This window comes from Monodon monoceros, unplaced genomic scaffold, assembly GCF_005190385.1.
Source record: "Monodon monoceros isolate NGI ecotype Baffin Bay Population unplaced genomic scaffold, NGI_Narwhal_1 Super_Scaffold_4, whole genome shotgun sequence".
In the NCBI taxonomy this organism is placed as follows: domain Eukaryota; kingdom Metazoa; phylum Chordata; class Mammalia; order Artiodactyla; family Monodontidae; genus Monodon; species Monodon monoceros.
In genome coordinates this window covers 77,049,682-77,065,051 of record NW_021703781.1, presented here as the reverse complement: position 1 = coordinate 77,065,051, position 15,370 = coordinate 77,049,682, and the positions used below count along the sequence as shown (strand labels likewise).

At 51.0% G+C, this 15,370-nt stretch overlaps 1 protein-coding gene across 9 annotated transcripts in view; it reads right to left on the bottom strand.

Moving 5' to 3' along the window:
* The window catches only part of DOCK1 (dedicator of cytokinesis 1), a 528,766-nt gene that overhangs the window by 419,496 nt on the left and 93,900 nt on the right, over window positions 1–15,370 (bottom strand). For all 9 annotated transcript variants that reach the window (XM_029245561.1, XM_029245563.1, XM_029245558.1 and 6 more), the window contains 5 exons: window positions 11,052–11,176; window positions 9,471–9,569; window positions 8,460–8,532; window positions 2,953–3,056; window positions 2,202–2,385 (listed from right to left, as the gene is read on the bottom strand). In XM_029245561.1, coding sequence (XP_029101394.1) covers window positions 2,202–2,385; window positions 2,953–3,056; window positions 8,460–8,532; window positions 9,471–9,569; window positions 11,052–11,176 — 585 coding nt within the window. The remainder of the gene's footprint in view (window positions 1–2,201; window positions 2,386–2,952; window positions 3,057–8,459; window positions 8,533–9,470; window positions 9,570–11,051; window positions 11,177–15,370) is intronic.

The window sequence follows — 15,370 nt, the reverse complement described above, 5'->3', positions numbered from 1 at the left end:
TTCCCAGGGAACCACCACAGTTTGGCTCGTAATAATTCTCCGCCTCATGGCTTCTCTCTCTCTAATTACATAGTAAGCTGATGGAGGAGAGGAACCACGTCTCCTACTTCTTTTTATATCCCCCAAAGCATCCAGCATAATGCCGAGAACAGAGATGTTTAATACAAACCTCGATGAATAATTCAGCCACACTCTTCCCTAAGAAATGGAACTTCGCAGTAACAAATCACGGTTTCAGAAAAATGGCTCCCTCAAATGAGAATCTGGGACTCAATGCCAGAGGCCAATTGGGGCAGCCCCATCTTGCACACACCTGACACGCCACCATCCAGAAAAGAGGCATTGTTGGATGGTGTGAAATGAACAACAAAAGATGTGTCCCCCTCACGCTTAGTGAGCTGCATCACATCGTAATTTCCTGGTTGCCTGGCAACAGCCACTGGAGAGACCAGCGTGCTGTGCCCCTCGGTCCCAAAGAGGGGATTACCCTGTGTCTGGTGAGATTCAAAGAGCTTAAGGGTGAGAGGAGGTGGGACACATCTCCCCGGGAAATTACTGTGACTTAATACCTTGAGAATGTCCTAGTTCACAGTTGTCTTCCCCAGGGATATGTGGGTTAAGAAGGATTCTGTGCGTGGGCCTCACAACCTAACCACTATTCAACACACTGTTTTAATGGGGAAAATATATTCAAGTTCCAAATAACAACTTCCGAAGGTGCTTTTGGAACATGACCCATTTCTAATAAGGTGGCTTCCCACACACTGAAGATGGCAAGACAAAGCAGAAGCTTAAGTGCCCCATTGGACAGGCTGCCCTGAGTTAAATGAAGCCCTAGAAGGAGGAGCCAGCCGTCAGGCTAGCTGACTATCAGGGCCATATCCAGAGGGTAACATCTGACCCACGGGGTCATCATTCCTATAACCCAGTCCCAAGCCAGCACCCGCCTTGCTGACAGCATGCTCCCTGGGCACTAAACTTGCAAACTCCCTGTGCATAATCTACCCCTCCCCATGCGTGCACGGAACGCAGTGCCCCAGGGAAGGGTTTCCATCTGCTCATGGAGGTTACTAGAGCAGGCAGTGAAAGTCTGATCAGGACCCGCACTCTCCACTACCACGCAGGGCCTTCCAGATGACAGGTTCCTTCTGTCCTGTGATCAGCCTGTTAAAGTCCAAACGATGACTGTCCCTTGAGCCCATCCGAGACTACTGCCAAGCTTTACGGACAACCCCCGGGAACATGATTCACGACAGCAACCGACATTAATAATCAAAGTCCGTATCAGTGGCTGAGAGGAAAACATATTGGATTTTCAAGCTGACTTTCAAGAGAACGTAAAGCTACTCTGCACGGCTGTGAGACCATCACATTTGGTGAACTCGATTTTTCAATGTAAGATCTGTGCAGAGGACCCTCTGCCTCGACCAGACAGTGTGCTCTGAATCAGGAGTGCCCCGGCCGCACGGCCATGCCTTGGGGAGGCTGCAAGTCCGTGGGAACAATGCCGAGCATCCCGGCCCGCAGCGCGGGGACACTGGGCACCATCTGATGCTGCGTTAAGGTCGCACTTTGGTGTGAGTGCGTCAGCAAGGGGTGCCTTATCTCGCTGTCAGGGGGACTAGAGATGTCGTCAACACCAACTTGTAAAACTAAAGGTAACTGGTCATTATCTCAATGAGTAGCTGAGAGAGGGGAAGACCCAAGGAGGGTAGGGGCCTCACCCCCTAGAGCTCCCGTAGCCCTCAGACAGCCCTCTGAGGCAGGCATTATAGCCAGGGTATAGATGAGGAAAATGAGCTCAGAGACCCTAGTTCGAGGTCATTCCCAGGGTTATTAGCACAGGGCCAAGGCTCAAGTTCAGGGCTTTGGTCTGACTCCAAATTGTGTGGATTTCTCCCTTCCCTTGGCCAGAAAGCTTTTTTTTTTTTTTTAAAGTAAATCCATTGCTTTATCTCTCTTTGAGGTTCATCCTTAGCATAAAATCAGAACGTGAGTTTCAAAGCAGAACAATGTCACCCTCTCCCTCTCTCCTTGTCCAACAGCATCCACACGGGCCATTACGGAGGGAAGGTGTGAATGACTCGCCGGCAGGCTTCAGGGACCTAAGGAAGCCTCCTCCATTCAGCAGGGAGCACGAGAAAGATGGGGTTGAAGGAGAAAAACTCCAGGGGCGAACCCGTTTCTGGCCCCAAACTCACCGTTCTGGGTCAGTTTGGTGGAGCACACGAGAGTTGAGATCTGGAAGGAATCTTTACTGATGGTGCAGCTCCCAAGACTCTGCATGCTCTTCCCCGTCGCCGAGTGGCCCTTCTCTTCCAACTCGGCTTTGGTGGACGGCAGGCTCAAGTACGTGCCGGCGTCTTCCAGCTTCTTCGCTTCGGCCTGTGGGTTTAATGATGCGACAGGTCAAATAGAACTGACAATCCCGTGCAATATTTTCTACCCCTTAGGATCCTTAATCCTTTTAACCATCATGATATTTGCTCTTTATCATTTGCTAAACCACTTATTTTTTTTTTTTTTAACTTTTTATTGTATATTGGAGTATCGCTGGTTAACAGTGTTGTGTTAGTGTCAGGTGTACAGCAGAGTGATTCAGTTATACATGTACATGTGTCTATTCTTTTTCAGATTCTTTTCCCTACTAGGCTGTTACATAATATTGAGCAGAGTTCCCTGTGCTAAACTGCTTATTTTAATGATTTCCCTTATTCCTGGAGATGAATTCACATTCACACAGAGGATTTTTTTAAACAGCACTTAATGCATTATTGTGTGTCAGCTTCTCTCCTCAGTGACAGCTGGTCATCTGAAATGTTCATTTACATAATTAAATGTTGCTAGATAGCAGTGTTCTCACAAAGATGGGAAATGTCAGCTCAGGCCAGGAAGCCCAGAAAGACTTGAAACAGTCAATATTAGCAACACTGCACCAACAGAAGAGCGTACCTTATAGACAATAAGATCATGTTCCCCGTCTCTTAGGGTGGTCCCATCGTAGCGCATCAGCTTTACAAAAGCGAGTGCGAATATCTTCTCGGATTTATCCTTAGCTGCAATAGAAAGTAATAATCATTTTCTACTGCCATCGCGACAGAAAAGAACATCATAAAATGCTACAAGGGCTGCCTTTCTGAAAAAAATTACAAAACTGTTCTGACAGATGTTAAAGTAAACATAAACGGAGATATAGACAACGTTCACTTATCATAAAAGGATCAGCTGTGCTCAAACTAATCTGTAAATTCAAAGCAATTACAATCAAAATCTCATGGGAGAGCTTCCTTGTGGAACTTGAAAACTGATTCTACAGTAAAGGACCAACAGTAGGAGGATGGTTTTGGAAAGGAACGTGGAGGAAAGCCTGCAATACTAAAACCCAACGGTAACTGGAAAGTGGTAACAATGAAGACGGTGGGTTTTTAACACAGGGATTCACAGACCAGTGGGAACAAACAGGGCATGAAAACACAGGCCATTGCAAGTGACCACTGGAAGGGGCAGACCCTTCAGAGTGTCAGCAGGGACAAACAAAACAGATGGATGCTCACCTCACACCCTCCACAAATAAAAGTCCCAGGTGGGCTAAACACCCTACTGTGAAATGTTGTTCTCTTTGGCAAGAAAGTCCTTCCCCCAGAATTAGCATGTGAGACTCATTCTCTCACTTCATTCAAGTTTCTGCCAAAGTATCACCTGCTCTGAAGTGACCAGCCTGCCTAGAAGAGCAAATGCCTACCCTGGCCAGTTCTTCACAGTCGCTATGGGCTGAACTGTTATGTTTTATTTGTTCAACAAAATTCTTATGCTGAAGCCTAACCCCCCCCCCTCCACCATGTGGCTGTATTGGAGAAAAGGCCTGTAAGGAGGTTCTTAGGATTAAAAGGTCATAAGGGTGAGGCTCTGATGCTATAGAACGGGTGCCCGTAGAAGAAGGGAAACAGACACCAGAGTAGTCCCTCTCCGTGTGAGCTCACAGAGAGAAGGCGGCCGTCTGCAACCTGGGAGAGGGTCCTCACCAGAACCTGACCATGCTGGTACCCTGATCTCGGACTTGCAGCCTCCAGAACTGTGAGAAAGTGAATCTCTGTTGTTTAAGGCACGCAGTCTATGGTATTTTGTTATGGCTGCCCAAGCAGATTAAGACAAGAGATTACCAAGAGATTACTACCAGATTACCAAGAGATTACCAAGCCTGTAGGGTGTCTGTGCATGAGAAAGGGCCAGGGGAGGGGGGAGACCAGGATGTGGTGTTTATTGTTAGTTTCATCCACTGGGCTTTCCCATGCAGAAGACATTGTGCATTTTTTCACTGCTATCTCCCCAGTGCATGAAATAGTGCCTGCTACATATGTTAGGTACTCAAATATTTGTTCTAGATGGGGAGACGCCAACAAACAAGTCCTTTCAGGGACTTCCGTGGTGGTCCAGTGGGTAAGACTCCGTGCTCCTAATGGGGGGCCCAGGTTCAATCCCTGGTCGGGGAACTAGATCCCGCATGCATGCCGCAATTAAGAGTTTGCATGCCACATCTAAGGAGCTGGTGAGCCGCAACTAAGACCTGGTGCAGCCAAAATAAATAAATAATTTTTTTTTAAGTCCTTTCAGATAACAAATAAAACAAAAATTGGTGGCTTGTTAAAGCGTGCTGATGGGAACAGGGACCACCCAGCTGGATGGCTGGAAAAGGTCTCTCTGAGAAGACCTTCTTGATGACGTATGAGCCAAGATGTAAACCCTCCAGGAAAAGAGATGGCCAAATACGGAAGCCCTAAAGTGGGACCGGCCTGCCTTGCTTGGGGACTGGAAGCCCGTGTGGCTGGTGAGTGGTAGGCAGTGAGAGCTCCAAGGTGGGCAGGTGCCAGATCAGGTAGAGATAGATGAGGAGTCTGGACTGAAGAAATGGATTTGTGATGAATTTTTCAAGATGTAAGCTGAACACAGCACGGAAACACTGAGTTTCAGGGCTAGAAAAGACCTTTAAATTATAGATCCCATGGGCTCCCCTGGTGGCGCAGTGGTTGAGAGTCCGCCTGACGATGCAGGGGACGCGGGTTCGTGCCCCGGTCTGGGAAGACCCCACATGCCGCGGAGCGGCTGGGCCCGTGAGCCATGGCCGCTGGGACGCCAAAAAAAAAAAAATTATAGATCCCAGATTCTCTTTTTGGAGATGAAAGGACAAAGACTGAAGAGCATACATCTGCCCACCTTGAGTCAGGGGCTCAAAATATTTGCTATAGGACATCACTGCCTGAGATACCACGTCTCATTAGTCTTTGCGTTCCTGGTGTCCATCGGGTCTGGCACACACATTAGGTGTTCAATAAATGCTAGCTAATTAACTGGATGAACGATTGACCAACCAAAGCTAAAGGGGGGGATAATAAAAGCAAAAAATATGTACTTCTAGAAATTGAAAGAACTTTGTGAAAGGGTTCTTAAAAACGTAAAACTCAGTGTTCGGGTGAGAAGGAAGAGATCCTTTCAAGTTTGGGCTGACATGAAAAAAATTAAAAACACATCTCTCTGAAAGCAGCTGCAGTTCAGGACACGTGACCACATCTGCCAGCAGAAGGCTTCCCCTGACCCTACTCTCAAGTAGCACACAACTTAAAAGTGCACCTTTTATCAATACTCTGCATCTTCACACAGGGGATGGACTGCATTTGTTACATCCTCATTAGCAGCCATTATGAGGCAGACAAGAAATTTACAAAACGTCAGAGGCCACAGAAGAAGGCCACGTGCCCCAGAGGGCGGGCAGCGCTGGCGGACCCAACCAGCCCCCTGCAAACAAGGGAAACTCAGCTCCTGGCAGGCCGGCCCCAGAAGCCACTCATCTGCCCGCATCCACATAGAACATCAGCTGATGCGTTCGGAACGGCTAACAAGCTGCGGCAGTGTCAGACGGTCACACCAGCGCCAAACGTCCCAGCCCCAAGGACAGCTCCAGGTGCGAGAAATCCCCTCACTTCCTTCCACTAGGGGTAAAGAGCGCGCATTTTGCCTGGGGCGGCGGGGAGGGCATGCGGCGTGGCCTTCCTCCCATTTCTGACCCAGAGCATCTGCAGAAGAGGCCGCAGCAGGGGCCCCACCGGCCCCCATCCCGCCCGCAGCGGACAGCTCGGGACGGCGTCAGCATCACACTTGCAATGCTCGACACGTTCCCTAAACCCCACCAGCTGTGGCCGGGGAGACTTCATTAATTATGCAAGTGTGTCGTGGGAGGCCGGGTGATAGCATCTTGTCTATAATGAGTACTTAAAAGTGACAGGAAAAACAAGGATTTTGAAAATTAAAATGCTACCAAAGAGATCCCTCTGCCCTGGTGTAATCTATTAATTAGAGAGAATGAGCTTGTTCTAAAGAGGAAGCGTGCTTCTGAGACAAGTCCCCTGTGCATTCTAGAACTTTGTCCTTGCCCTGCAACAGGGCTCCCCACCCTCTCCTCCCCTGCAGCCCATTCGCACCCCCGGCAACTTCCGGTGTGCAGGGCGCTGGGCCCACCACACCTTCTGGGACTTGGCTGAGGACATACCTGCCCCCAATTCCTCCAATCACCCACCTGACCCTGCTCACCCCGCACCTCTGCCTAATAATGCACACGACGCTCCCAGGCCGCTGCTCCGCACGTGGCTCTTGCGAGCCGATCTCACGCCTCAACCCAACCTAAGTCTGGCAAGAGGAGAACTCTCTGTGTGAGCTGCGTATACAGCAGGTGCTCAACACAGACCAAATGACGGCAGTGGCCTCGGTGCTCCCCAAAGGCAGGGGAGACACAAGGACTGAGGTGGGAACCAGAGGTCTTCCACTGACCATCAGGTGACTCTGGGCCACTGACGTGGGGTCTCTGAGGCTCAGTTTCCTCATCTGTAATGTAGGAAGCGCCAATGATCTACCGCACGGCATCGTGGTGAGGACTCATCTAAATAACGTGGTACAAATACTTGCGCCAGGAGAGAGTAAGAGCACGATGAACACGTACGAAGAGGTGTCCGCATCCGTCCGAACATCTTATCCATCCACGTTTCAGCCATCCAGGAGCGCCCACAGTTAGCAGACCCCAGCCCGCTGCCTGGTGGCCTGGATTTGGCCCGAAATGGGGCGGGCCCGGCTTTCCAAGCTGCCCAGACTTCACACCCTGCGCCTCCCACACTGCTTGGGCCCCGACCCCTTCTCAGCTGGCCCCTTAAGCACTGGGACAAGAGGAGGGGTGGAATGATGCTCCATAGTGCTCCCACCCCTCCCCCGGCATCCTCCACACGCCCACTCACCACGAGGGACCCCGTGCTGCTCTAGACCCCTTGGTTCAGCCACCTCCCGGCCTCACCCCACGCAAGCACATCTTCGGGCTGACAGTCACACTTTCCACACACCAGCCCTGTAGTCCTCGCGTCTCTTCAACCTCACAGAGCTTCTCACTGGTCCCACACGGGAGTCTACGTACCCCCAACTTCACGCCTCTACTCACGTGTTCACCCTCCCGGCTGCTCTCCTGCACCCTTGCCTCTGCGGGCTCCACGCTCTGGGGAGGGCACAGGTCAGGCAGGCCCCCAGAAACAGTAAGGAGGGTGGACACACCATCACAGCAGCGGTGGTCCTGTGGAGCCCTATCCTATGGCCGGCATCCTGCTGAGGGACTGGCAGCCCCCATGCATTCCCCTCCTCAGGCTGAAACATCTGTGAAGACACACAGAGCCAGGGCTGAGGTCCCCCAACCGCAGGGCTCTGGCCCCCACAGGCTGGTGGGTGCCAAACGCATCCACCCAGACCACCATTCCCTCGATGCCGCTGCACACATAACCCAGCATCACTTATTTTCTCAAACCTTAGCCCACTGCCAGATGGATAGAGACCATGAAGGGCAGGGGGCATATCTTCCCCTTGTGATATCTTACTTAGTGTCTAGCACAGGGTGACGTCCTTAGCAGACAACGAATTCAACACAGGTAATGAGACAAACTTCAATCATCGATAATAAATCCTCCTGGAAGGTGACTGATTCAAACTTCTTTCCTCTCAAAGTCTTGGCATCACGGCCAAGGCTACACCAACGTGGACGAGAAAAGGCAAGCCAGAGCTCCAGGCACCAGCAGCTGGCAGCAAAGCCAGAGGTCTTCAATGCCGATGCAAGAGCATTAAGAGCAATTTTTGAAATCTAGGTATTATATCTCAGTGACTTTTCTGATGGATGGGGCAGTATTACAAGCCAAAGGGGAAAGAGGAAACCCAAGGGGTGAGTAGGAAGGAGCGGCACCTCATCAGACAAATTCGAGAAGAAACTGAAGATCTCCTGGGATCAACTCAATCAGAGTGGACAGCACTTCACGGGGGCAGGTTCGCATGGGCGCGGAGCTGAAGTGTCAAGACCTCACAGTGTTACAGTAGCCACGTTCTAGAACAATCCAGAGTAAGTGCATGATAAACACGGGATAACGAAGCGTGTGGTTACTCACAGTCCTGGGACGATCTATGTCGGAAGGTAAACCGGAGGTGACTGCGGTTCACGTCCTCAATGGGGATGGCCACCTGCGGAATAAAGAGAGAAGCTGAGCACCTTTAGGAACATCTTCTCGCTCGATCAGCTTTGTTCCCCTGGAGACATCCTGGACCACTCTACGCTCTTCTGCACTGCAGGGAGAAGACACCGTACACCTCATCCCCTGTATGACTGTCCCAGAAGCAAATGCCTTTCGAAAATTTACACCAGATAATACTGTCCGGGATGCCAAGCACACTGGACAAGGCAGCTGAATTTTTTTTTAAATGTGATCCTCAGCGTGAAGAGTCTATTTTTAAAAGTTGCCATTTTCGTTTTTAGCCCCGATTTGGAGGTGTCTATATTCCCTCTACGGTTGTAGGGACCTGCCCTCGGCTGCAGCGAGAAGGCGGCCCTTTTGTGACTTACAGTAAAAGGAAAAAGACTTAATACCTGCTGCCTTTAAGCCAAGATTGTCCCTAATCTCATAGCTAACATCTGTATTCCAAAGCCAACCGCTGGCCTGGTGTCCCAGTACCCAAGCCTGTGCGTGGGCTGCGTGGGGGTATCAGCGGGCTGCATTAGGAGCCTCAGAGCACCGAGGCCAAGGGAACAGGATGCATCTCTCCAGTGATGCCTTCCGTGTATTATCATCTCTATTTTTTTCCATTTGGTGTAAAGACAGCATGCCACACATAAAACAGACCCGAGAAGAGAAAGACAATTGCTATCTTTAAAGGACTCTGTATTTGTCTCCAGGAAAGTCCTGGTTTTAGGTCCAAAAGGAGATGAGAGTAAATGTAAATTCCAAGAAACACCAGCATGGTTCCTTAGCAACCCTAAAGGACTTTGTTGAAAGTGCCTTGGGGGCTGGCGGAGGGTGTCCACGGTGGGCAGCCCTGGGCTGGGCAGGAGGCGGGAACTTCCTCAGGGTACAAATGAGCATTTCATAATCAACCCAATGGGAAAAGGACCATGCAAATGATACCTTAACCGTCTCAAACCAGCGCGGCTGTTTCACTTGGTAATAAATCACGGACTTGTATTCTGAAATAGCTTCATCGCCAGCGCCCGGGAAAATCACATGCTTTAAAAGAAGAGGCATAAAGAGATCGCGTCAGCCCTCACAGAGCCTGAGGCTGCATCCATGTCCCCCAACCCCCCACCCGGTTTGATGATCCAGAAGGAGCGAGGGCCCTCGGGGAACACCAATAACCCCATGGCCCACGGAACACCTCCCAGCGATGGAAGAACAGATCTGGCTGGAGCCAGCAGCCAGCAGAAAACCTTGCTCACAGACATCTAAGATCTTCATGGCTATGCGGTATATGGGGACGCTACTGTCCTCCATTCCTTTGTACCCTTACCCCTAATAACTTTCACCCTGGACCCGCAGCAAGTTGCCTGACTCGGCGGCTGGAGTAAAGGGCTGCAGACCAAAAAGGAGGTGGCAGCACTCTGTCCCTTCTCTAGCCACAGACACTGACCACACGCGGTCAGCGAGACCAGTAAAGCCCAGGGGAAAAGGGCAGGGACACTGGACACAGGCCACCCAGAGAGAAAGGATGCCACCCACCTCCTGGCGCAGCTGGGCCTCAGGAGCACCCACAGGGCACTGCTCTCGGCCACGTGGGCCCAGGGGAGCCCAGGCTGCAGCCATGGGCCAGAGAAGCAGCTGGCGGAGGGCCCCAGATTGGGCTCAGCCTCCAGTCCTCAGAGAAGGCCGCAGCCTCTGAGCACTTCCCAGGGCACCCGCAGGCTGCTGTGACCACGCAGGAGGAGGTCTTGGTAACCACCACCGAGCAAAGCACAAGGCTCAGAGGCCCAGATTCACAACCCAGTTCCACCTCTCATGAGCTCTCTGACCTTGAGCAAGGTGACTGATTTCTCTGGGGCTCAGTTTCCATCTGTCTCAAAAGATGCTAATAACAGTATCTGAACTTCTAATGTGATCATTCGCCCTCTGAGCCTCGGGGTTTACACCGGCAAGTGGGACCCCAGGATAGAGTTTGGAAAAGAAGGTGGTCAGTTGGACTTCCATGGTGGTGCAGTGGTTAAGAATCTGCCTGCCAATGCAGGGGACACAGGTTCAAGCCCTGGTCCAGGAAGATCCCACATGCCGCGAAGCAACTACGCCCGTGCGCCACAACTACTGAGCCTGCGCTCTAGAGCCCACGAGCCACAACTACTGAAGCCCATGCGCCTAGAGCCCGTGCTCCGCAACAAGAGAAGCCACCGCAATGAGAAGCCCGCGCACCACGGCGAAGAGTAGCCCCCGCTCGCCGCAACTAGAGAAAGCCCACGTGCAGCAACGAAGACCCAACGCAGCCAAAAATAAACAAATAAATAAAAAGAAGGTGGTCAGGACCCCAGGGTCGTCCTGAGACAGGCCGGCTGCTGGGACCCAGTGGAAACCAGCCCTCTTAGGCAAGGGGAGAAAAGGAAGAAAAAGCAAACGCTCTTCCCCAGAAATAAGATTGTGGCTTTTGGCATCCTGCAGCAGAGCCAAGGCACACACTTGGGAAGTAAAACTTAAACACTACAGGTTCAACTTTGCAACAATCAATACCTCCAGTCGTTTTCCATCTTCATCGTAAACAGACACTGTAACCTCAACATTCTTTGCCGTCGTTTTGCTTCCTTTATCAAAATCTCCTTGAACTAATGTTACGTAGATATCGTTTCGGACATCACCTGGGGGGAAAAAATTACACCTTTAAAACCAATCCATAGGGCTTCCCTGGTGGCACAGTGGTTGAGAGTCTGCCTGCCGATGCAGGGGACACGGGTTCGTGCCCCGGTCCGGGAAGATCCCACGTGCCACGGAGCGGCTGGGCCCGTGAGCCATGGCCGCCGAGCCTGCGCGTCCGGAGCCTGTGCTCCGCAACGGGAGAGGCCACGACAGTGAGAGGCCCGCGTACCGCAAAAGTAGAAAAAAAAAAAAAAAAAAACCAATCCATTATTCACAGTGTAACTGTGATTTCTGCCATTCCTAGCAGAGTATCATAAATACTGTATGAGATGATTATGAAGTATTTTCTACAAAATAGTGTCCGCATTTAACAGCATGACAAAGGCAATTTTCATCACTATAAGACTTGCAAGAAAGAGGAAAATGTCAGGGCCCCTAATTATCTGCTTGGTGCTTCACGTGGGCAGAGGAGCTCTTACACTCCATGGGCAGCCCATGCCCGGGGCAGCTCGAACGCTGTCAGTGGGTTTGCGCAGACGCTAGCCCCCCCCCCGGCCAACCCCCAGCATCCATGGCCCACTGCAACCCACATCGCCACCCCTTGCTAGGGCATGGCTGCAGTCATCTGAGGCTCAGTAGCCAAGGAATACCCCAACACCCACTGGCACACCAAGGATAACCAGCAACACTGGCCTCCTTTTCGTTCCACTGAGGAGTTGAACAAAAACAGTATTTGAACCACAAGCCAATGTCCTGAGTTGACACTTAGGATCGGGGACTAGGGATGGGTCAAGAGAGAAACTTTCTGCAAAGAATCCTCTCTCCTCCTGGCAGGCAGTTGTCAAGATCCTGAACGGGGACACAGGGAGCAAAGCCTCATACATTTTTTAAGTGAGATGGGCCTTAAACTGTGCCCCCAAAAAATACAACCCCACACACACACGCAACAAATGAGCTCAAGACGCTTCCTCCTCCTGAGAATACACAAAGCCCCTGGCAATGGTCCGACTGGGAAAACTTTGCAAGCTTCATTAGCAGCATGATTTAGAGGGAGCATCGCTACGCTCTGACGGCTGCTCTGCTGTCTGTCTGGCTGCCTCAACAGTGTGGCCAGGAGCAGCAAATGACCTGCTCTGGGCAAAGAACAAGGATCCCCGCAGAGAAAAAATCCCCTTGGTTTCTTGTTTTTCTTTTGCTTTCTAGACTGCTCTATTCTGGCTTTTAATGTATCCAACCATTAGATTAAGCTTTCATTTAAAAGTCATTATTGTAATAATCCCAGTGGGTTGCTACCACTGCCACAGTAGCTGCTGGAAAAGAAGTAGGGCTGTGATCGCCGATAGCGACCACGGAGAAGTTAAGAAGGATGGCGCACAGGGCTGGGGGCAGGAGGCAAGGCTGCCGGTCCAGGACCTGTCGCTAATTAGCTGTGTGACCTCAGACCAGTCACTTAACCTCCCAGGCCACTCACCACTAAACGGCCTGATGGATAAGGCAGGGTAGTCTGTACAAGCGCCCCGCCTGAAAATTCTATCAAAGCACCAACGCCATCATCAAAAAGGGCCACAGCAGCTTCATACGGGCCTCATCAGCCAGAGAGGCAGCATGCGCTGGGCAGGGAGGTGGCTGAACCTCAGGGTCCCCTCCTCCTATGGGCCTAGGGATCCTGACTCCAGCCCAGAAGTAAGACCCCATTTATAGGAGGTCAATACCCCCGATGGGCACTCACTCACAAGAGGGTCTCAGCAAATGCCTCCCGGGCTACAAGGTTCTCTTTCTGGGGAGGAAGGAGGCTGGAAGCAGATACAGGTGGCCCACCCAAGCCTCCAGCCGCCTTCCCAGCTCCGGCGACAACCGCTTCCCCACCAGGATCCTTCAGAAGGACCTAGGGATTCCCAGCGGGTCATGAGAAGGTAGGAGAACCAGCAACAGTGACACGGCCGGCTCTCCCACCGTGCAAAGGAGATGCACGTCTCCGTAAACACGCGTATACAAGAAGGCACAGGTTCTGCGAGGCTGAAGGCAGGGGTCTGACAGAGCCCCCCCAAAAGGGTAAGGTGCGGTGCTCACAGCCTCTCAGTGGTCACTCAGCCACCGAGGATGTGGGGGACTCACTCAAGCCGCGCTTGCTCACTATGGGAAGCCCAACCCCAGACTTAGGACATGGAACAAGCCAGAACAACGATCAGCTGCACAGTTTCCCCAGGCATCGATCATGAGATTATCATAGAGGTTTAGACTTACTTTTTAAGTCTATCAATTGTAAGGGAGGCACAAGCAGCATGAGCCAGAAGTTTCCCAGGTTTGCCTTTGCACACGAGGGCCTCCTCAGGTCACCCAAGATAAATGCATGATGTCAATGACGTTATCCTCATCTACAAATTTGCACCTTGAATCCAAATGCAAACAGTACGTCCACTCGGAAGTCCAAGTTAATTAGCTGCATATAGAACAGCCTTGACTCATACAAGCAATAGGTGTTCCATCGTTTCTTAACTTGCTGAGTGTCATGCTTACCTCCTCTACAGGTGAGACTGGCAAACATTCAATCTAGCTGATGTTAGATGCCTTTCCTATCGTTTTAACAGACAGAGTAGACAATGACCCACAACAGCCCTGAAAGGCCGAGGGAGCAGAAAGAACAGGTCCCTAAAATGCCCTAAAATAAACGAAGCAATAACGTTGAGGCACACTGAGTGCCCAGCTCTCCCTGTGAACCTACAGCAAAGCCCTGTAACCAGGAGGCTGCAGGGAAGCACCGACCATGGGGTGCTTTGGCCCCGTTTCCACTGCTCGTTACCCGTGTGACTTCAGGCTATGGCTTCATCTTGATGGGAATTAGTTCAACACCAATTTGTAGGCTTCCAAGATCCTTATATGGAATCAAGCTAGATTATTAATGGGAGCAGTATCTGCAAACCAAAAAGTATCCCACGGTTATCGCGGATGAAGATTCATGCTTCCCACGATCTCGTTGAAAATATCAGAGGTTAACCTTAACGTGGGCTCTCATTATCAGTTTAATAAGTGTAAACCCCATGGTTGGGTTGGGGCGATACTAGTGTGATAACTAATACACACTGAGCGGGTACCGGGTGTAAACATTCACAGGCTTCACGCATGGAACCTGTGCATCCGCCCTGCGGCAGCCTTTGTGTTGGGCCGTCACTTTCTGCTCCCCCTTCCTTCTTTTGATCAGATGTCTATCCAGACATGTGTAGTGTGTCCCTGTCTCCCTCATACAGCCCTTGCAGCTGGGAGGAGCTGACCCCTTCCAGAGGTCCCTATGGCCGATGTGCATATGTCACCACCATCGCTGTCCAGGGTCCCCAGGGGACCTGAGGCCAGATGACGCTTGGCCTGCTTGTTTGGAAACACTGGGTGGAAAGCATGTCGTCTTCTTCAAGACACTGGGATTTGGGAAGAAGGTGGGCGCCAGCAGGACCTGTCCCCAGAGGATAAAGTCAACACGCAAAGGAGACAGCTCAGCAGAGGGGGCTGAAGAGAACCGGAGCCAGTGATCCAGGCTGACCTGGCAGCAGGCTCTGTCCCTTTTCCTCATTCACATGACCGACAAGTATCCTCAGGGTGCGGCCATTTGAGCTGGCCTTGTGTTTTCTGTTACTTACACCCTAAATCATCCTAACTCCAACCAGATCTATAGGTAGGAATTATTATTATTCTTGTTCTTCAGAGGAGGAAACCACAGCTAAGAGAGATCGGCTAACTTGCCCAGGGCCAGGGAGGGGCAGAAATGATATTCATACCAGAGGGTGGGCTGCCTGCACTCTCGCTTCTGGGGCCAATGGATGGGGTTCAAGGCTGTGGACCACTGTGGTGAAGAGACATTTAACCCATAACCTACCAAAGAGGGTTATTTTCAAAGCTTGGAACATAAGAGGGTATATTTACCCAAATTGTGCTCCCTTCATTTTGAACACATTCTAGATAATTCAAATGCTCTTACAGGATCATAAGACGGACCCAGGACCATCATCGTGAACACATTCTGGATAATTCAAATGCTCTTATAGGATCATAAGACGGGCCCAGGACCATCATCGTGAACGTACGTTATTATCGTAAAGGAGTCGCCTTAGCCTACCCAACCATCATAATCAATCCGTTCCTCAGAGCCTGAAAGTGAATTCTGCACAGCTCTCCAGACGGTCCCCTGTCTGATCACCCTCTATCAC